Source organism: Diadema setosum, chromosome 9, assembly GCF_964275005.1.
Source record: "Diadema setosum chromosome 9, eeDiaSeto1, whole genome shotgun sequence".
Classification (NCBI taxonomy): domain Eukaryota; kingdom Metazoa; phylum Echinodermata; class Echinoidea; order Diadematoida; family Diadematidae; genus Diadema; species Diadema setosum.
The window spans coordinates 29489261-29512800 of record NC_092693.1 but is presented as its reverse complement, the minus strand read 5'-3'; the positions used below and the strand labels follow the sequence as shown (position 1 = coordinate 29512800).

Here is a 23540-nt window from a genome sequence, read left to right as displayed (position 1 = left end):
CACGCTGTTGCTGTTTTGTTAACGTGTTGTTAGCCATATTCATGTATCAAGTATACATTGTGACTGCCTTGTTGTTTATGATATAAATGTGCAGCATGTGTGTGGGGGATGGGTGTGTGGGAGCAGTGTGCTTTTATTGTATGCACTCAATCAAAAGATCGGCCACTCTGTACAGGTTGGGTGTCCTACTGTATTCTTTTGTAAATAGGTATACACAGAGCCCAGAAGGCTCTGGGTATACAGAACAGCTTGACACTCGTAGACCCCTACTATATGTAAATAGACAAATAATGTGACTATATACGTTTGATATTACCATAATCATGATAATGTCTTTTAAAAATACTGGGGTTTTCCTCTGTGGGTGAAGTATGTAAGCTTTGTCACTGATTATGTTTCCTCGCATGATATTAGTAAAGGAATTTATAAAAGTATTCAGTATGATGACTTAGGCCGTTATACGTTCTCTTTTCCTTGAATTTTTCTCTTCCTTTTTTTTTCAGTCAAATTAGACTCAGATTTCTTTCTTATTCTTTCATCCTATTTAATGTTATCAACAACAAAAAATCAATTTATGGGCAACAGTCAAGTTTTCCAGCGCGGCGTTTCCTGGAAACGGGTCTCGGCAAGTAAATGCGACAACCGCTGACGTGCAGAGCGCATGTATTTACCGCCCGATCACCGGACCGAACGGGACGCTCGTAGAAACATCCCCACGCGAGATCACTCCACCGGCGCACATCCCGGGCATACAGAGGCATATGGCTTGCCTCCCGATCCGACCAATCACAACAACATGTGAGATTGTGACGTCACTTCGTGACTTTTCCCGCTTTCCATCCTTTTCTTTCTTTTTTCTTTAAACACATTACACGTAACAATAAATATATAAGTAGGCCTATATTCATTCGTCGAACGTATACAAACAGCAACAAACATAATAATTTAGTATGCATTATCCCATTCTATATGTTAATAGTCATAGACAGGGGTATACTTTTCAAGTAATAACTATTGATTTTCTTTATATACTCCTCATAGTGCTCCACCATGCATTTTTTTTTTCCTCAAAGAGAGCTCAGTCACAATTGGTGTGCGGGCGGCACATCTCACTTCCCAAGCATAGGGCATTGTAGGGTGTGCGAGTAAGATATGCCCCCCTCAAAGTTTTAGTTGTGTGTATGTGTGTGTATGTGTCAGTGTGTGTGTTTATCATTCCTATAACAATTCATAGCTCTTCGTAATGCAGGTAGCGGCTATCATCAAACCAGCAACCCTGGACCCTCTGTTAGGTGCGTTTGCTTATATAATGAGAAGCAAGCATTTTGGGGAACGGATCTTGAACGGTTTTGTAGTTGTTTATATGCAAAAATACTCCGAAATTCTACCTTCATTATGACGAGTGTGTTGTAATGAGAGTGCGGGGTACTACAAACATAAATAAAAACATAATTATAGAGGAAAATTACAAGGAGATAACACAAAGAAAAGCAAATGGTGATCTTTAATTCCATATAGCTTGTGATTCTTCGCCGTGCCAGAATGGAGGTGAGTGCGTAACTGACGAATCAGGAGGTTTTACCTGCAACTGCTCTGACCAATACTTCGGACCCACTTGTAGTGAGTAAAGTCTCCTCTGTTTCTGCCCTCTTGCTCGTTACTTTTTTTTTTTTTTTGGGGGGGGGGGGATGTGTTCCCATTGTGTTCCCATGTGTTCTAGACTTTACCGAATGTATGTGTCTGCCCGCATCTGTCGTGTGTGTATTCGATCGTCTATATAAATATGTAGATGTCTCTTTAGAACGAATAAAAAAGCGGATTTGCAAATACTGAAGTGTGGACACATACAAAAAGTCAAGTCACTTTTTTATCATTATTATTAAAACGAATACAAAATTCACTGTAAAGGTGCTGTAAATTGTAAAAAAGAGAGTGAGTCATAATGATGAGATAATTGGGGTTGCAATTTATTTGATTCAACTGGTAGGTGTCAGAGGTATGTTTTCATTTTGTTCTTATCTTAATCTTATTTTTATGGTTTTAAGACTTATTGATTTTCTTCACTATTATGTATTATTGATTCATGCCTTTATCATTATGTGTATCACAACATTGTTATTTCTAGGACCCCTCTGGAAAACAGCTGTGTTATGACAAACATAGCTGAGTTATAGGGCTATCCTTCCGTTCATTTTATGTACTATTTTGTTTATGCAATGATTATATGTAATGTGACTTTTTGACGGAAAATAAATTCAAATCAAATCAAAATCAAAATCAAAATTGCATGTATACAAACGAATCAAATTGCCCGGAGACTTTTTGTTTTAATCATTTTTTCCAGTTTCCAACAGAAACATAATATCATGAATATCTTATACAGAAAATGAATACAGTGCAAAAATGAATAACGAACAAGGTTATAGGGCCTAATGAAATTCCGGGTCCAACGAAATAAGAATTGAGGTTGCAACATTACAGGCTCTTTGTCTTTGATTGTTTATTTGTTCGGTTATAACGAAAGAAAACTGCCGGTCCCAAGAATTTCGTTAAAACGAGAGTCCACTGTACATAAATTATATCACATTTTATAAAACATACGTTTACAGCATATTTTTATTGATAAACTTAATACACTTAATTAACGTAATAGACTTATGACGATAGCCTTGTTATATGGCGTATCATCATCCTCTTTTTAAAGCTATTTCTTTTCCCCATTCCATAGCATGTGAAGTCCTCTTTACTCCGAACGGTTTTGACAAACCGAAGTACACTTTCCCTGGTTGGTACGTCACAGACGACATGACGTCACTAGACTTTGAAGTCAGCGCGAACCACGACGTGTATATGGGATTGAGCAGCGTCAACAGGAGGGAGCCGGATATATATGAAATACGTAAGTTTTTGTTCATTACTGACTCCTTTTTTTTTCTGGTATAATTTGTATAATGTCTTATATCAAATATTCGTGAAAAAAGATGCACCATTGTTTGCATATCATGACGTGATTTGGGTTGAGTGGACGACCTTTATATCAGTAGGAAGCTACTTCAGGAAAAACAAAAATTCCACCAGGTACAACAACGTCTTATGCTTAGCGTATTATTAGTTTTATACACCTATAGCGTGGAATTGCAGTTTTCTCTCTTTGAGCGACCTCCGATGCCATAATCATGGGTGTGTTGGGGCTTGTAAGATGTGGTGCGGTCAACAAAGAGCGGGCAAAGTATTCTACGGTTAAACATCGCCACTATTCAGTGGACAAAACATTCCTCTTGGCAGATGTGCGCAAATATACGATGGTTGACAAAAGAAAACGAAATTTTTAGAATCTGTTAGAGTGCAATGTCTTTTGTTCCGAACTTAAAGCTATTTGTTTAAAAAGTAGTTTTAAGCCACCGGACAGACGTGTCTAATTCAGCTCATCTTGACATCATACCATTTCGTTTATTTCATTTCCAAAAAGTATATTCCTAATTATAACATCTATGTTTATGTCTGAATTCTTTTTCCATTATGCCGTTCCATCATTCTACTATTGTCAACATTGCATTTTAATGACGTAATAAAATGACGTCATAATTATGGGTGTTACTGAGGTGCTGTGCCTATTCCTTTAACGACTGTCACTCATTTCTTTATTTTTGTAAGGGATAAAGATGGGAGAGGTGAATGATATTACATGTATGTTCATATTACGCTACTTGAGTGTACCACGGTACAACCAGTGGATTACGATGTTTTCCATTTAGTTTCAATCTCTTTTCCCAAGATGTGATTTTTGATCCATTGTTACCTTTGCTCTCACTCTCTTAACCCTTAACTCAAGTCATTGGTTGTTGGGGAAACAATCAGAGCTTTATACGCCAGTGCCCAGAGTCAAACGTCAGCGGGTACTGCGAGCCCACGGTGCGAGAGATCACCCCAAACATCCTTTCTGGCTATGGCATCTACGACCGCTTCTGGGTCACTTTCGATAACAGCACGATCGCCGTGGGGCGTCACGGGACCTCTACCCCTTTCATGGAGGCAACTTACCCGGCACCCTTGGACATTAACTACGTAGGCGTCTTCACCGCGTACGGATCAGATGGATACTGGAAGTTTCACTCGTTTTGCTGAAGAATCAAAGTGTGTGTGTGCGTGTGTGTGTGTGTGTGTGTGTGTGTCATTCTCTTATTGAAAAAGGATGTCTATAAACAGGGGCGGCGCAGCCGTGGGGGCCGTGGGGGCTCGGGCCCCCACACTTTTTGTGCACCATACAAAGGAATACATAAGGTGTCATCACTTTGGGCCCCCACACTTTTTTCAACCCGGAAGTACGTAAGAGGGACTAAAATGGGATGGGAGAGAATGAGCTGAGGACCTTTTTTTTTTTTTTTTTGCTTGTCAGCTGAAGAAATCCGGAAGTGGACGGGGACGGGGAGAGATGAGCTGAGGACCTTTTTTTTTTTCTTTTTTTTGCTTGTTAGCTCATGCAACCCGGAAGTGGGCACCCACATTTTTGAAAACAGTGCGCCGGCCCTGATAGAGATAAAACTCACATGTACAATAATATGGCAACAGTTTTACATCGTATACTATTTCAGATACATTATCATAAATGGTTTGTAAATAATAAATTACATTTTGTTTTGTACTTGAACATTTTGTCTGAACAATTGCATAAAATATGCTTAGCGTAGCAATCTGGATGAATTTAGTTCAAGTGATAAACATATAGCTCATCATATTCCTTCATGGCTTCAGTGGAGAATCTATATTTACCCAATGGACTCTAAGCCTGTTGGGCACACTTTGATACAATGCATTTATCAAGAGTTTATCAACAGACTAGTTATTGAGCGAACGTTGTGATTCTTTGTGCACGAGTTTCGACATTATATCGTGATGTGATCATGCTAAATTGTTTCTGGTTCTGGATTTAGTATAAACAGCATGTAATGATTATGACACGGACAGACTGCAAGAGGTTGAACTGAAAACCTGACCAAAGGCTGAAAAGAGCGACAAGAATGTAGTCCATGGGCCAAGACCCGAAAAATGGGTTGTTGGTACCACCTGAGTTGGCACAACCTTTTTGGTGTCAGTTTGTTTGTCGGGCGTAGATATGCTTATCAAGCTATGATAGCATTTCCAAATGAGTAGCTTAGTCATAATAAATGATTTTTTAACCAATTTGGTCTCGTTTTTATATCCCTATACTTCTGAATCGAAACTAAGCGCTATACAAAGAAGAGCACTGTCTTCCGTATGTCCACAGGTGTTCTGTTGTAAACGCGGTGCGCTCAGTCTTTATTCAAGGCAGCGAAGGGAATATCCAAAGAGTTATGATGTCCACAGCTGTCACGCGGTGCGCTTAGTCTTTATCTAGACTAATGTACCGTTATTATCTAAAGTTACATTCCTCATAAAAGGGATTATCTATACTGTTTTTATACTACCCTATCAACAAATACATCAGTTTTAAACAAAAATCACTCTGTTCATTTACAATATTATTCATTATAATGTATCGTAGTGTACCGGTACATTGTTTTTGCATTATCTTATAGTGTTGGATGGAAATTAAAGCGTATTAGCGTTTCCACCGTAGCGTTTTCGCCGGAAAATGATAGATAATTGAAAAATACGGTAAAATTCACGAGGAATTGCTTTTTTGTTGTTGTTGTTGTTTTTAGATAAAAGGATATACACTGTATCATACGCTTTGGATATTCCCTTCGCCGTCTAGAATAAAGACTAAGCGCTGTGGATATCATAACCTTTGGATATTCCCTTCGCTGCCTTGAATAAAGACTAAGCGCACCGCGTTTACAACAACCTGTGAACATACCATAGAGCTGCATTTTACAGCTCTATGGAACATACAGAAGACAGTGCTCTTCTTTGTATAGCGGTTAGTTTCGATTCAGAAGTATAGGGATATAACAACGAGACCAAAGTGGTTAAAAATTCATTTATTATGACTAAGCTACTCATTTGGAAATGCTACCATAGCTTGATAAGCATATCTATGCCCGACAAACAAAATGACACCAAAAAGGTTTTGCCACCTCAGATGGTACCAATATCTGGCCTGGCCCATGGACTAATGTTACCGTCTTTAAAGTTTAACATTTTTTCCGGTATCGATCACAGCCACATCATGCAAATAAATATGTCGAGGTCATCACGTTCCAACATGTCTCACATCGGTGACATGCGATTTCTACTATAACTATCCTGTTTTAACATGTTGTATCACAAAGATAAGACAAGAACTCCGAAAAAGATTTTTTATCAATCTATCAAACAACTTTCATAGAAAACAAGGGTTTTCATGATAACATTTACGCACCGATCAATGGTGAGTTGTAAGGTCGTTTGCAAGTAATGTAACCGAATGTTACCGTTTCACGAAAAATTCATGAACCGCGATACCTTGTCTCTTTTTTGTTGTTGTTGTTCCACCTTTAAGAAACTTTGCAATCCAACTCATAACGGCACTATCCCCAAGATTGGCACATATTAACGTCATGCTTTTTTTTTGATAGTTGAAAAGCATGTAAGATTTGAATCGATGTTCTGTATAATCTATAATCAATGTAAACTTCAACTGAGTGAAATATAGCACAATGCACTTTACCAGTTCAAATCTTATTGTACGTTGATATGACGGGATAAATTGGAATTTGTTTTAATTTCATGGGAATAGGTATTTGTATACATAATCCACATCTGGGTTCGATACTAGCTCAGGCCTGGTGGCCCGGGGCCACTAAAATTGATGTTGGGCCACCAAATTTCCAAAAGGCTCTTTTGGTGGCTCGATCGGGCAGCTTTTATTGAATTTCAAAATTAAATTTTATGTTTCCTTTCATTTTGGGCCACTATACATTCCTTTTTCGGTCCACCAACATTTCAGATTCAAAGATCTCAGCAGCCCAAACGGGCAACCAGAGATAAAGACTAGTGTCGAGCCCTGCATACAATTTTATGATGTAAATACATTCTGTTACATTATATTCAAGAGTTCTCTTCTGAAGTATAGTAATTGCATACCACAAAAAAAAAATGCGCGTATCATCGACATTAATGATGTAAATTGTATGTTTTCAAGTCTTCAACAAACGAATAAAGAGTGTACTGCAAAAGTGTGCATAATCGTAATCGAGACCACTTAAATTTCACTAACTTAACAAAAAGCATGTTGTTCTGTACATTCTATAATCATGATCAACTAAATAAATGTGGTTTAGAGTCTCTCAAATTTTCTGCTCATTTTGATATGGACTCTATATCTTCATCACAGAATATGCGTAATTTGTAATCCACATGTTGGTCAAATAATGTCATCGATAATAGAAAAAAAACCTCAGAAATAGGCACTAATTATGGTGTCAATGCCAAAACTTTAACAAAGGGCAAAGAGCCCGAAAATGTGTTATAAGATATTCTTAGAATAAAGTGGTGGTATTGACAGCATGATTCATGCTCATTTCTGGAGTTCTGTTTTATCATTGATTATATATATATATATATATATATATATATATATATATATATTTATATATATATGTATATATATAATTATATATATTATATATATATACATGTATTCATATCACATATATATACATAATTATATATATATATATATATGTATATATATAATTATATATACATATATATATATATATATATATATATATATATATACACGTGTGTGTGTGTGTGTGTGTTTGTGTTGTGTATGGGCCTAATATTATTTGGAGAAGAAATCGAGTTTGAAGATACTCTTCCCTTTAGTCAAGCTTTCGGCCTGTCATGATCTACCAAAAGAACACGTTACACTATTGTCTAGATGACATTATGTGGCATAATGTAATAAGTGCAATATTATACAGTGAAATATCGTATCAAAAATATTCTGAAATATACCTTTCAACGATGAATCAATCATACTTTATCACAAAAATGCATCTAACATAACAACTCATTAACGGAAACGTATTGTGTATCAGACAAAATAGAAAATAGGTTCAATTCCTGTTTCATATTCCAAGATTATGATATACTTTGCCATCATTTTAAAAACAAAATATGTGTGGTGGTTATTCACACAATATATATATGTATATATATATATATATATATATATACATATATATATATATATATATATATATATATATATGTATATATATATATACATAAACAAGGAAGGGAAAACTGATCAGAAACAATTGTAATAATAAATAGCGAAAACTTTGAGCAAAGAAAATGGGTTTCGAACCCGAGACCCCGATGAAAACCCATTTTCTTTGCTCAAAGTTTTCTCTCTCTCTCTCTCTCTCTCTCTCTCTCTCTATATATATATATATATATATATATATATATATATATATACATATAAACACTAAACAAAAAGTAAGTTCCCCCTAAAACAAACCTCTGTAATTTATGAATCGGGAACCTTTGAGGAAATCTGAATACAGGATCATGTAGCTGATCCATACTTCTCGGCTACCTTTCATGTGAAATTCAGTGGATATCACTTGGTCACGCTTGAGTGAGCATGACTTAAAGTCAAAATGGCCAGTTTTTGAAGTTCACAAGCCCAATTTTGCAAATTTGATTTGGTGATATCGGAACAGATTTCAATTTTCCAGGACAAGAAGGCATGCAACGTGTAATTCATGTGCTTCTTATCGTACCATGTGACTTGTGCACAAAATTTCACGGTTGCGTGAACACGGGGTAAAATTACCAAAATGGCCGATTTGGCATGTTTCTCGTGGTAATTTCTATCAATTGAGATTGAATTCGTGTGTTGAACAGTTTTTACACACAATTCATGTAATTTCACGGTTGAATGAGCACATTAAAAACAAAGAAAAATAACAATTTAAATTGTGCAGTAAGAATGTAATAATGTTGTGGAGATTAGAATTCCATTGGTGTGTCTTGTTTGTTAAAAATATGTGGTCTTTCCTCTAATTTTTGTCCCCGCCGAACGAGTTCGAGCAGGGGACTATGAAACGGGCTCCGTACGTGTGTGTGTCTGTGTGTCCGTGTGTCCGTGTGTCCGTCCGTGCGTCCGTCCGTGCGTCCGTCCGTGCGTCCGTGTGTGATCAAAATGTTCAAAATGCTACTCCTTCGCCATTTCTAACCCGATTTTGATTCTGTTTGCTTTATATGATAGCACTACATGGGAGCTTTGAAACTTCTATACAGAATTTCAGTTGTGACCTTTGACCTTGACCTTTGACCTATATTGTACATTTTGCTTCAAAATGCTACTCCTTCGCCATTTTTAACCCGATTTTGATTCCGTTTGCTTTATATGATGGCACTAGGTGAGGGCTTCAAAACTTCTACACAGAATTTTGACCTTTGACTTCTTTGACCTTTGACCTTGATTTTTGACCTATATTGTACATTGCCTACAAAATGCTACTCCTTCGCCATTTGTAACCCGATTTCGATTCCGTTTGCTTTATGTGATGGCACTAGGTGAGGGCTTCAAAACTTATACACAGAATTTTGACCTTTGACTTCTTTGACCTTTGACCTTGATTTTTTACCTATATTGTACTTTTTTGCTACAAAATGCTACTCCTTCGCCATTTGTAACCCGATTTCAATTCCGTTTGCTTTAAGTGATGGCACTAGGTGAGGGCTTCAAAACTTCTACACAGAATTTTGACCTTTGACTTCTTTGACCTTGATTTTTGACCTGTATTGTACATTTTGCTACCAAATGCTACTCCTTCGCCATTTCTAACCCGATTTCGATTCCGTTTGCTTTATGTGATGGCACTAGGTGAGGGCATCAAAACTTCTGCACAGAATTTTGACCTTTGACTTCTTTGACCTTTGACCTTGATTTTTTTACCTATATTGTACATTGGCTACAAAATGCTACTCCTTCGTCATTTCTAACCCGATTTCGATTCCGTTTGCTTTATGTGATGGCACTAGGTGAGGGCTTCAAAACTTGTACATAGAATTTTGACCCTTGACTTCTTTCACCTTTGACCTTGATCTTTTTACCTATATTGTACATTTTGCTACTAAACGCTACTTCCGGCGGGGACATATTTTACGCACCGCGTAATTTCTACTTTTCCTTGTTTATCACTGTGACCGACATGGTATTTGTAGCGCACAGAGCTACAGTGTATAGAGCCTACCAGTGCCGTAGCAATACGGCACTGGAGCCTACTATTTATAGTGTCTTTGTCCGTAGTGTTGCCAATCGAGGCACGGAGATACGTTGCTAATTTACCATTATTTATCAAAACCCAACCGCTTATTCAAAATCAATGTGAAACTTCATAGAAATTCGTATCTGATTTTTTTTTTCCTGATAGAAATATCTGAAGACCAGATGTCACGGATAAAGAATGTTTTCTTTTATGCACCGTCTAAATTCTGATTGGCAACTCCGCGCAGACGCATCTTACGCGCTCTTCTTTTATTGCATCTATTAAATGCGCGTTAAACGTCAATGTGCATATGCGCAAGGTATTGACCGATTCGGGTTCGTTGAGGGCAGCAGACATTTTACGGCACAGGGCGCAGCCATAGTGGGTGTATCAGCCGACCCCCCCCCCCCCCTGCTCTCCCCCCACCCCCGGGCAACATGTTTACACGCACTTGTAACAAATGTTCGCGCACTAAGCAAGCATTCGCGCACTCAGTACGAGACGCCTATTGGCTAAAGCAGTTTTTCATTCTGCGCGCGTGCTAATGTAGGGAGAGGGGTGGGGGAGTGCGGAGGGGGGGTCGATCGGCTGATACACCCACTATGGCTGCGCCCATGCCAAAAATACACATAGCGCGTCACAGAATCGGTCAATACATCCTGTATGCGCGTTGACTTGCCAACATGTCCAAGGCAGTGCCGTATATTAATATACGGCACTGGTCCAAGGTAACGACGGTCGGTACGGTAAACACAAGTCAACATTTCTGTGTGCTGATTTCGAGCGGAAATGTTTTGCCACGGAGTTTTCCGATAGATTCCTACTTTATTGCGCTCAGAGAGACAATAAATCGTAGTTTGTCAGGTCAGTGATTATTTACACTCTACTTAGTGGGTGTGTGTAATTTAGAATTAATTTGTCGGACAAATTTTCACGATTTTCAAGTTTAAATGTAGTCGAACTCGAAGATCTACTAACTATCAAGGTCATGCATAGTGAAGTGCTACCTACAGAAAGTTAATGTTGAGGCTCAAAGTCGATTGAAGGTCATGAATCAGTTTTATATACATGTACGTGCACACATTCTAGAGCATACAAAATCAATGACATGTAACATTACACCACGATCATTGACTCAAGGTACAACATCTTTTAATCTTATATGTATAGATACTCAGATCTAGTCTGACAGAGGATAAATGGAGATGTTTTCCGTGTCCCAAATTCACGTTCCCGTGCCATGGGAGTTACAGCGGAGGGCACGATGTGAACCGTAGGTCGGGGCTGGCGCTGCGCCACCCGCGTACAGCCCGGCAGATGTAAGCACGACCAACCCCTGTGGCTGTATTAACACGTTAGGCTGTACATATTCAGTGTGACATTTTACGTCATCAAAAATACAATATTTAAAACATTGATATTAAACTCAGGTTAAAATAAATAAATAAATAAAATTCGACTCTGGTAAGGCCATGTATACATGGTTTGGGGGGAAATTGTGTCCCAAAACTTGGGTAGGCTGATTGCAATGCCATTAACACAGTAATAGGCGCCATTATTGACAATTAAACCGTAGCAAAACACTGTTAGATTACTACGTTAGAACTATCGTATTTTGATTTTTTTTTTCTCAAATATGAAATGGGAGTGGAGTTAATTGAATACTGTATTTGGTAGGCAGAGGTTACCTGCACTCTAACGTTACTTGAATAATTCAAATAAGAATAAGATGAATAAGCTCATATGACTCCGGTACAACGTCTCCATATTAGTGAACGAAATAGATTTTGATATAACTTTGTGTTTTTTATATACTGAGTAACTAGATTCTATATGATATTGGGTTTGGATATGAGAGAAAACAGCCGAATGTAAGTGTAAAGAATAAATAATAAAAAATAGAAAATAAAAAATAAAGTGCTAAATAAGCACATTACCGGTACTGGGCCGGGGTGGTGTCTATATAATGATGAAAATTCTACGTCACGTTTTGTTTCATCGGACGTTTGCAAACTTTGTAGTAATTGTACATAATACAATCCGGTTCCAACAGAATGTAAATGCTAGATCTACTATGAATCGATAATTTCTCATCTTATTCTTATCTTGTATGTCAAGCTGGTTGAGACAGCCCGCCGCCAAGTTCCAGTGCCGCCATTGCATCTGGCAGGGAACCTCCTTCTGCAATGGTTGCAGGATTCCACCAAGACCAAGCAGCTGGAGGAACAGATTGGAGTACGTCTTACGTCATATTTCCCCCTTTTTTGTGAATTTAAATGAGTGTTATCAATTTGCATAATGAGCATAAAGGGATCGAGTAAACCTGTTCGCAAATTGAAAGTTTTAGAATCGCTGATAACATGAAATACCGGTACACTACTACATGAGAGTATGTTTGATTGATGTTCAATCTATAGGGCCTACTGTTTGATTATCTTTCACATATTCTTGTCATGTTGATTTTATACAAAAAAAATAGATACAAACACAAACATACAGGCCTAATAAAAAAAAAACAATACCAGGTACACAGTTAAAACGTAGACAGATCGTTTCAAGGTCTATGTCGCCAATGTTATTTATCCAAACTCAAAAAGTACGAGCATTTGTTGCCAACAACTGTTTGTCATGTCTCCTCAATTTTGACAGGCTTTAGTCAGCAAATTACATCAAGCTGAAAAGAAGGCGATGCTGGCCAAGCATACGGCAAGTCTCGTGGGAGGAATGGCCAGCCAATCCCTCCAGCAGGTGGCTCACGCCCAGGAGAAGTCTCGACTTGCCGAGATTCGAGTAAGCCGGGAAGAAGAGAGGGCGCGACAGGCAGAAGATCGTGCTTGTCATGCCGAGGAATGGGCAAGGTTGGCTGATGAGCGGACAACAGCTATGGAGGAGGGCTTGAGAGTTGCCCAGGAGCGAGCGAGGCAAGCAGAAGAGGAGGTTACCATCGCTAAAGGGAGAGAGAAGCAGGCCGAGGAGCGAGCGAGGCGAGCTGAAGAGGAGGCTACCATCGCTAAAGGAAGAGAGAAGCAGGCCGAGGAGCGAGCGAGGCAAGCTGAAGAGGAGGCTACCATCGCTAAAGGGAGAGAGAAGCACGCCGAGGAGCGAGCGAGACAGGCTGAAGAGGAGGCTACCATCGCCAAAGGGAGAGAGAAGCAGGCCGAGGAGCGAACGAGACAAGCTGAAGAGGAGGCTACCATCGCTAAAGGGAGAGAGAAGCAGGCCGAGGAGCGAGCGAGGCAAGCTGAAGAGGAGGCTACCATCGCTAAAGGGAGAGAGAAGCACGCCGAGGAGCGAGCGAGACAGGCTGAAGAGGAGGCTACCATCGCCAAAGGGAGAGAGAAGCAGGCCGAGGAGCGAACGAGACAAGCTGAAGAGGAGGCTACCATCGCTAAAGGAAGAGAGAAGCAGGCCGAGGAGCGAGCGAGGCAAGCTGAAGAGGAGGCTACCATCGCTAAAGGGAGAGAGAAGCACGCCGAGGAGCGAGCGAGACAGGCTGAAGAGGAGGCTACCATCGCCAAAGGGAGAGAGAAGCAGGCCGAGGAGCGAACGAGACAAGCTGAAGAGGAGGCTACCATCGCTAAAGGAAGAGAGAAGCAGGCCGAGGAGCGAGCGAGGCAAGCTGAAGAGGAGGCTACCATCGCTAAAGGGAGAGAGAAGCACGCCGAGGAGCGAGCGAGACAGGCTGAAGAGGAGGCTACCATCGCCAAAGGGAGAGAGAAGCAGGCCGAGGAGCGAACGAGACAAGCTGAAGAGGAGGCTACCATCGCTAAAGGAAGAGAGAAGCAGGCCGAGGAGCGAGCGAGGCAAGCTGAAGAGGAGGCTACCATCGCCAAAGGGAGAGAGAAGCAGGCCGAGGAGCGAACGAGACAAGCTGAAGAGGAGGCTACCATCGCTAAAGGAAGAGAGAAGCAGGCCGAGGAGCGAACGAGACAAGCTGAAGAGGAGGCTACCATCGCTAAAGGAAGAGAGAAGCACGCCGAGGAGCGAGCGAGACAGGCTGAAGAGGAGGCTACCATCGCCAAAGGGAGAGAGAAGCAGGCCGAGGAGCGAACGAGACAAGCTGAAGAGGAGGCTACCATCGCTAAAGGCAGAGAGAAGCAGGCCGAGGAGCGAACGAGACAAGCTGAAGAGGAGGCTACCATCGCTAAAGGAAGAGAGAAGCACGCCGAGGAGCGAGCGAGACAGGCTGAAGAGGAGGCTACCATCGCCAAAGGGAGAGAGAAGCAGGCCGAGGAGCGAACGAGACAAGCTGAAGAGGAGGCTACCATCGCTAAAGGAAGAGAGAAGCAGGCCGAGGAGCGAGCGAGGCAAGCTGAAGAGGAGGCTACCATCGCTAAAGGGAGAGAGAAGCAGGCCGAGGAGCGAACGAGACAAGCTGAAGAGGAGGCTACCATCGCTAAAGGAAGAGAGAAGCAGGCCGAGGAGCGAGCGAGGCAAGCTGAAGAGGAGGCTACCATCGCTAAAGGGAGAGAGAAGCAGGCCGAGGAGCGAACGAGACAAGCTGAAGAGGAGGCTACCATCGCTAAAGGAAGAGAGAAGCAGGCCGAGGAGCGAGCGAGGCGAGCTGAATAGGAGGCTACCATCGCTAAAGGGAGAGAGAAGCAGGCCGAGGAGCGAGCGAGACAGGCTGAAGAGGAGGCTACCATCGCCAAAGGGAGAGAGAAGCAGGCCGAGGAGCGAACGAGACAAGCTGAAGAGGAGGCTACCATCGCTAAAGGAAGAGAGAAGCAGGCCGAGGAGCGAACGAGACAAGCTGAAGAGGAGGCTACCATCGCTAAAGGAAGAGAGAAGCAGGCCGAGGAGCGAGCGAGGCAAGCTGAAGAGGAGGCTACCATCGCTAAAGGGAGAGAGAAGCAGGCCGAGGAGCGAACGAGACAAGCTGAAGAGGAGGCTACCATCGCTAAAGGAAGAGAGAAGCAGGCCGAGGAGCGAGCGAGGCGAGCTGAAGAGGAGGCTACCATCGCTAAAGGGAGAGAGAAGCAGGCCGAGGAGCGAGCGAGACAAGCTGAAGAGGAGGCTACCATCGCTAAAGGGAGAGAGAAGCAGGCCGAGGAGCGAGCGAGACAAGCTGAAGAGGAGGCTACCATCGCTAAAGGGAGAGAGAAGCAGGCCGAGGAGCGAGCGAGACAGGCTGAAGAGGAGGCTACCATCGCTAAAGGAAGAGAGAAGCACGCCGAGGAGCGAGCGAGACAGGCTGAAGAGGAGGCTACCATCGCCAAAGGGAGAGAGAAGCAGGCCGAGGAGCGAGCGAGGCAAGCTGAAGAGGAGGCTACCATCGCTAAAGGAAGAGAGAAGCACGCCGAGGAGCGAGCGAGACAGGCTGAAGAGGAAGCTACCATCGCCAAAGGGAGAGAGAAGCAGGCCGAGGAGCGAGCGAGACAGGCTGAAGAGGAGGCTACCATCGCTAAAGGAAGAGAGAAGCACGCCGAGGAGCGAGCGAGGCAAGCTGAAGAGGAGGCTACCATCGCTAAAGGAAGAGAGAAGCACGCCGAGGAGCGAGCGAGGCAGGCTGAAGAGGAGGCTACCATCGCCAAAGGGAGAGAGAAGCAGGCCGAGGAGCGAGCGAGGCAAGCTGAAGAGGAGGCTACCATCGCTAAAGGAAGAGAGAAGCAGGCCGAGGAGAAAGCAAGGATGTTGAAGAACAAATATCTTGACGCGGCATCAGAGATGCAGGTCTTGAAGATGGAGCTGGCTTTGGCCAAACGTAAGAAAGATGTTACAGGGAACCATCTTCAGGTGAGTGTAGTAAGCATTAAGAAAACAAACCGACGAACACGATGAATAAACAAACTGGGTTGATTACTGCTTTGATGAGCCTCTGTAAAATCTACTGAAGACTAGTCCCGAGTATACTGGGACAGGTGTCTATGGGAAATGCATGTCATATAGCAAACTCAGCTCGTCCTCAACGGGTTAAATCAACCACCTACCTGTATCTATACTCAATGAAACAATATTAAACTCTTATAAAGAAAATTATTAATATCTTATCTTTTCAATTCAATTCATTTTATTTTCATACTTCTCATTTATGAACATTACAACAGAAACCAGACAAGTTCTTTTAACTTGTGAACAATGTGCAGAAAACAAACAATATACAAGGTGATAACACAGTAATTACATGTAATGATAACTGGTCAAAATCGAAATCGAAATGGGGTTGATCAAAGAGAAGTATGACGGGACCTACATGAAAGCTAGCTTGTTTGGCTGTAAGCCCCGAGTAATCAGTGTTTGTGAAAAAGAAACGGAGAACGGATAGAAGATAAGACCAGAATGATGATGTATGTTGCCAAATTTTATGTAATAAAAAAGAAGAAGAAAAAGAAGAAGAAGAAAACAAACAAACTATACATTAATATGAACTTACTGTGACCGAGCCATCATTATTATACAGCCTACTTTGTATATATACTATAACCTATTGTTGCATTAAAACTTACACCAGGATATGATCAGTAAGACCAGGGAGGTGGAACTCTTTCTTCCACCTCCCTGGTAAGACACAAAAAGTTAACATGTACAGCTATTAAGCCATTTGGTGCCTGCCGTCAAGCTCTGCATAGAAGGTTAGAGAGGGGTAGAGGGAAAGAGGAAGAGAGGGAAACGAAGTAGAATGTGGAATTGCTAATGATGAATTCAGAGAGCCTGATGGCAAGACCCCAAATGGAATCTGCAACGTGTTGACAAAATGTTTGATTGGACAATAACATACCACAGTATTACATAAGACATTACGACTGTTCAGTGTCTGCAAAATATGCACTCAATAAAAACTCTTTCAATTTACGTTTGAAGGAATATAAAGACGAGCAGCTTGTTATTTCGGGGGAGAGGTCATTCCAGTATCTAGGGCCCGTATACTTTATCGTTTTTTTAGCGAAAATTGTTCGAGTACGTGGAAGGTGAAATGCGTCACTTTGGCGGGTAGGATAATTGTGAATCAAATAGTTTTTTCTGAACATGCGAGTGAAAACATCCGGTAACTCGTTGGCAGAAAATTTGTACATAAATATGCCGACGTTGTAACTGAACAGATCTGATATTTTCAGTATTTTATTTTTCAAAAATAAATCATTCGTGTGGGACAAATATCCGACATGGTTGATATTTCTGATGGCACGTTTTTGAATACGGAACAGTATATCAAGAAGATTTCTAGTTGCATTCCCCCACACAAGAATACCATAATTAAGGTACGGAGTAATCAAAGTAGAATAAAGATTAAGCAGAATTTGACTTGGAAAAACACTCTTAAGTTTATTAAGAACACCCGTATTTTTAGAAAGAATATTACTTAAATAACTAACGTGGGATTTCCAAGATAAATCACTATCAATAAAAAGCCCTAAAAATTTTATACTACTGACTTGATTTAATTCAGTTTCATTAAACTTAATATGAAAAGGAAGGGTTTTAAGACTATTGCTAAAAAGCATACAATGAGTTTTATCAATATTAAGTGACAATTTGTTGGCGTATATCCAAGATTGCACAGATTTAAGTTCTTTATTCACTGTGTTCACAAGAGTATAAGGATCTCTGTGTGTAAAAAACAGATTGGAGTCGTCAGCAAAACATATAAAGGAAAGAATTGGCGAGGAACTGGGAAGATCGTTAATGTACAAAATGAACAATAGTGGGCCTAGTAAGGAGCCCTGTGGAACACCACATGAAATTAACTTTAACTGAGAATCACGGCCATTTATACTCACAAATTGTTTTCTGTTTGATAAATAATCCCGAAACCAGTCCAAAGCCTTCCCACGTATACCATAATGTCGTAGCTTGTAAATCAAAATATCGTGGTCAATTGTGTCGAAGGCCTTCGAAAAATCAAGAAAAACTCCAATAGTGTGGGAGACATCATCTATAGCATGAGCAACTTTGTGGATAAAAGTGAGTAAGGCATGGGTCGTACTGTGGTTTTTCCTAAAACCAAACTGGGAGTTACAAAAAACTTCACACTTTTCAAGAAATTTGTGTGTGCGCGTGTATACCAACCTTTCAAGAAGTTTTGAAAATGAAGTTAACAAAGATATAGGGCGAAAATTTGTCACAGATTCTTTTTGTCCTTTTTTAAAAATTGGTACTACTTTAGCTATTTTCATTTTTTGTGGAACTGTGCCAGTAGATAACGATAAATTAAAAATGTGTGTTAATGGTATAACTATTTCATTAATGATGTTTTTAAGGAGAAAATTGGTGATTCCATCACATCCAGAGCTTTTCTTAGTGTTCAAATTTAGCACGATATCTTTGATTTCTTCTTCAATGACAGGTTCAAAAAAAAGAGACTGCTGATTCTGGTCTTTTAGAAAGTAATAAAAATCAGTATTTGAATGCGGAATACTGCTGGCAAGATTAGGTCCTATGCTTACAAAGTATTCATTGAATACTTCTGCCACATCAGCTTCATCTTCAATGTACTTATCATTATTAATTTATGCCTAGGTGGTTCGATGTTATTTTTAGTGTTCAGCGCTTCATTTATCACCTTCCACGTACTCTTGATGTCATTTTTATGCTTGATAAATTGCTTTGAAAAATACATTCGTTTGGCTAAACGTATGGATGATGTAAGAACGTTGCGATAATGCACATACCGATACCGAGTTCGACTGTTTGGATCACTTCGGTATTTGTAGAAAAGAGCATTTTTACGGTTAATAGACCTCAGGAGAGATTTCGTAATCCATGGTTTTTTTGGAACCTTTTTACGGTTTGAACGAGTAAATGGCTTCACGGGTATAATGGAATTGAATGCGGATGATAATATTTGTGAAAAGTGTTCAAAAGCTAAGTTTGAATCGCTTTGGTTATTAACAATTGACCAATTAACGGATCCTAGTCTCTCCCTATATAAGTCTATTAAGATTAGTTTCTGACATTTCTCGAAAACCAGAATTGGGCGAATAAAAAGAGGCATTACTTATGTTAACATTGGGCAGAACAGCGAAAATCGGAAAATGATCGGATACATCAGACACTATTACACCAAACGTGATACTGGAAAGAGAACTATTAACAAAGATGTTGTCAATTAGAGTTGCTGTGACATCTGAAATTCGAGTGGGCTTCTTTATAAGAGGTGAAAAGGACTCGGATAACATCACATTGAGGAAATCTTGGCATGCGGAGTTGGTATGACAGTCTAAAAGGTTGAAATTGAAGTCACCCATGATAAAACAACTTTTATTCTCCAAATATTTATCAGCTAAAAGTACGGATAAAGATTCAATAAATTCAGTGGGGCTTGTATTTGGAGGTCTGTATATTTCACCGACAACAATACTTTTTCTATTTGGAACCCTAATTTCAATGAAAATACTCTCAATAACTTCAGACATTAAACTGAGTTCGTCTAAGAGTTCATAATTCAAATTCTGAGTGACGTAAAGCCCAACTCCGCCGCCTTTTTTACCTGCCCTGTTTTTTGTCAAAAGTGTGAAGCCATCAATGGTAAATAGCGAAGAAGGTGATGTTTCATTTAACCAGGTTTCACTGATTCCGATAACCTGACTATCAAATTTAACTTGATTCACGAACATATTGAATTGATCAAAGTTTTTGTTTATACTCCTTATGTTAAAGTGTGAAATAAAAAATTGGTTTGGATTAGAATGAGATAATGAAATCTCTAAAGCATGACAATGGTAAATAAAAAGAACAAGCAGGAAAAGAATAGATAGAGTTAAGAGCACTACTGTCAAGGAAAAAACTTGTTCAGATCAAATTAAAACAAAGACAAAATATTTCCTTCTGTTTTCGCCTACCAGGATCGTCAGGGTGTCGTCACTGCTTCCTCCTCCGGTGTTTCTCCCTCTCCTAGTCTGCCTGGATGGTGAGAAGTCTTTCATTATTTCGTCTTTAGCTTTAATGCTTTGACAAGGAATTTAGTGCCAAAACCCAGGTCTGCAGATGTGAACATTCTGACTCAACTGTTCACATGCTATCAGCATGGTATAAATTGCGATCAACTCTAAAATATGCATGGGGGGGGGGGGAGAGAAATAATTCTTCATGGTCTCTTTCAGCTCGAAATGTTCTTCTGTAAAGGCATTGTAAGGAATTACATGATTCTCATCTCATCGCTTCAGTGCACATTCCACGGCGGGATAGTGTTGGCAGAATCTCCCTCACAACTTCTTCCTTGATATTCTCTTTAATAACAGTACACCAAATCAGGCCGCAGCCTCGGCACCTCCCAACACCCCCTCGCGCCCAACCTCACACGGTTCAGTCGGTATCGCTGGTCATCCAGCACCGAGCACCACCTCTCCTGTCTCAAACTCCCCATCCCTTGTGTAAGAATGCGCTCTTAACTTGAATGATTTCATTGGAGTTCCTACTTTATTTTCTTAATGCAACACATTTCATCTTTACATACTAACGAATAATTTCTCTGATACATTGTTTAACATGACCATTGTAGGCCTTCGAGGAATCTATCTCACGAATGGGAAAGAAGAAAGGTCACATAAAACATGCAGGGTGGGAAAAGATTGTAGCTTGATTCAGTCGTGTTGATGATGGTAATGATGATGATGCTGATCGATGACAGTAAACGTCAAGACTTTCTCTCTCTCTCTCTCTCTCTCTCTCTTCTTGCAGACATACGCCCCACACATCCAAACCACCATCTTCCAGCAAGACATCGGCAAGCCCCCCTCCTCGGTAAGAACGATAACCACTGCCAGCACTAATAATGTAATGATCACATACACTGTACTTAGTTTACGAACATTATGTTTGAATGATCAGTTAGGGTTCAATTGACTCTTAAAGACAAGTCTTAAATATCTTGTAAAACTCCGGGATCGTTTGTATACTTCTCTTTGGCAGACCTACCATCACTCCATCTCCGGTGGGTGCGACTAGTGTGGCTGCCGCCCAAAGCAGCACCGCGGTGAGAGCTCCAAGCCCCCGTGGTGCTGCTGCATCGTCATCCTGCAGCTCCTACGTGTGGACCATCTCAGACCTGAAGACCTTTGACCCCTCCAGAGGATCCATCGTCCTGGGTAAGGGGTCATACGGCACGGTGTACCTTTGCCGTCATCGTGTCACCAACCAACCGATTGCCATCAAGACGTTCACGCTGCCCTCCTGCGTCCAGCAGATGACTAAAAAGGTAACCTTTTTCGTCTCAATCTTTATTTCAATCTTACAGCGCAGTATGACATTTTGTTTGTTTGTTGTTGTTGTTGTTGTTTTTTTTTTGGGGGGGGGAGGGCTTTTATATCTAATTTGCTACTTTAAACAGCAAGCAATAGATTAAGCGGTTTTGATTATTATATACAATGACAACAATCAAAACTGCTGAAACGATGGACCAAAGGCAGGGGATAATGATACACAGTTAGACGTGAATGTCATCGTTTACGTTATCCATCAATTGATATCTTCTTTTACACATTAACAGGTAGCTGAGATACAAGAGGAGGCAGCCCTGCTGGACTTGTTTGGCAGGGAGGAGTGTTTCCCGACGTATCTTGGATGTCTTGAGATCGGTACCGGTTGTGTCGGCCTTGCAATGGAGTTCATCGGTAAGTTATCTACAGGAAATGCAAACTTTTCTAATACAGTAGTTGAGTCATGATGAATGATTTCCAGATGGGTACAAATGAAACGACTGTTATGTATACGCAATTTTTGATTATGAGACATCAAAGCGCCTCGTAATTATAAAAAAAAAGAAATGATAGTAATAATACATTAAAAAATCCAGAATATCCTTACATTCATGTTGCATTCATTTGCTATGATTGACGAGTATATGGAATGTGAGAAAATATTCTCACCATACTGTATTCAGTATTGTAAAAAATGACAACACCAAAGCACAATTCTCAGTGATATATACGAAAATTATGTTTATATTTTTTTTTTCAATATCGCATTTACCTAAAAATGGTGTATTCTATATATCTTTTCATACAAAAGCAAATTATCTTGATAACTGTCATGCTGTATAAAGGACGAATGTGAAGACGAATAGTCTGAACCAGCATCGTGTATCAAACTTATCAGGTGACGCGATGACGGGAGAGACCGTGACTCTCCACGAGGCCATCCGGGGCGCGGTCCCTGCCATCACCAGCTCCAACTGGCTCCGTCTGGCATTGGACATCTGCCGAGGTCTTGAGCTCATTCATCAGAGAGGATATCTGATGAATGACTTAAAAGAGGACAATGTCTTGTTAGACAAGTCCTCTTCAGGTGAGTTCTATAATTCTTCAGAGCAAATATACCTTCCAAACACACCTCTTTCCCTAGCCTTCGAGAAAAGGACAAAGAAATACCATTTGAATTCATCTAGTGGCACACCCGACAGCTTTATGACGGACAGCTGATGATTCAAAGGGTAGCCAAGTCTTTAGATTGCAGAAAAACAAAAAATCCCGGAACTGGATTTTAAAAGTGAGGTTTTATTGGCATTGACGTCATTCATTCGATTAGGAAAATTTGTTTTCACAGTCCTTGTTAGTAATTGGCCTCATTTTTCCATCTTTTCCACTGTAGTTCTACCCATCATTAACTTCCCTCAATATTCCTCTTTGTTCCCCTCCCTCACCTTTTTCCGGCCCTCCTACGAACCTTCCTTCATTTTCCTTTCACGCATGTTTTTTTTTTTTAAACTCCAGGTCGTTGGCGGGCCAGAGTCATCGATTTAGGCATGGTCTCCCGTCAGTCGTCTTCCTCCCCTTACTATTTCACCTCCGAGGAGAAGGCACGATACCTTCGAGGGGAGTTATATCAGCATATCGCCCCTGAGGTCGCCATTCAAGACCAAGCGACAGACGTCCTCAGCGATGTCTATCAGGTGGGTCGCCTGATGAACATGATGGGGCAAGCTGCAGGCGACGGGAGATTGAAGCTCATCGGTGCGCTCTGCCGAAATGTCTGCCGAGCTTCTCGGCCCGCTGTGAGAGATGTCGTCCACGAGCTGGAAAGGATGCTATAGATGTGATGCACCGGAGTCCGAAAAGATCTCATAAGCTCTCTTTCAGGAAAATTAAAACTTGACTCAGTATGCATTGTGGTTCATCAATCGCAGCAATCAGATGCAAGCCGACATATCCAACTTGATCATGTAGCACCAATTTTAATCACCAAATAAGGATAATAGATAACAATGATAATAAAAATAAACCTGTTTAAAAACAAAAACAAACAAAACAAACAAATAACGTAAAATGATGATGGAATGAATGTGATTTACGTCGAACTTATGTTTCATTATCAAGGGTTAGCATGACACGGGAAAAATATGATATTCTCAACATACTAAAGTATCTGAATTCATAGTTTGCCGTTTTTAGTATTTTAGTCATCGTTGAG

At 40.7% G+C, this 23540-nt stretch overlaps 2 protein-coding genes and 1 long non-coding RNA gene across 3 annotated transcripts; all 3 read left to right on the top strand.

Annotated features, from left to right (window-relative positions):
* The first annotated feature begins 2805 nt into the window (after positions 1-2805).
* LOC140233288 (uncharacterized) lies at positions 2806-4125 on the top strand. The gene is made up of 2 exons (XM_072313396.1): positions 2806-2899; positions 3833-4125. The coding sequence occupies exons 1-2, from the start codon at positions 2806-2808 to the stop codon at positions 4123-4125; spliced, it is 387 nt and encodes a 128-aa protein (XP_072169497.1).
* Positions 4126-15741: 11616 nt separating this feature from the next.
* Positions 15742-20876, top strand: LOC140232957 (uncharacterized). Its single transcript, XR_011901510.1, has 3 exons — positions 15742-15932; positions 19979-20043; positions 20814-20876. It is a non-coding gene; the product is annotated as an uncharacterized lncRNA (long non-coding RNA).
* A 36-nt stretch (positions 20877-20912) lies between these two features.
* LOC140233287 (serine/threonine-protein kinase 4-like) lies at positions 20913-23163 on the top strand. Its single transcript, XM_072313395.1, has 5 exons — positions 20913-20962; positions 21045-21330; positions 21622-21745; positions 22230-22418; positions 22844-23163. Exons 1-5 carry the CDS (start codon positions 20913-20915, stop codon positions 23161-23163), a joined length of 969 nt encoding a protein of 322 aa, XP_072169496.1.
* The last annotated feature ends 377 nt before the right edge of the window (positions 23164-23540 follow it).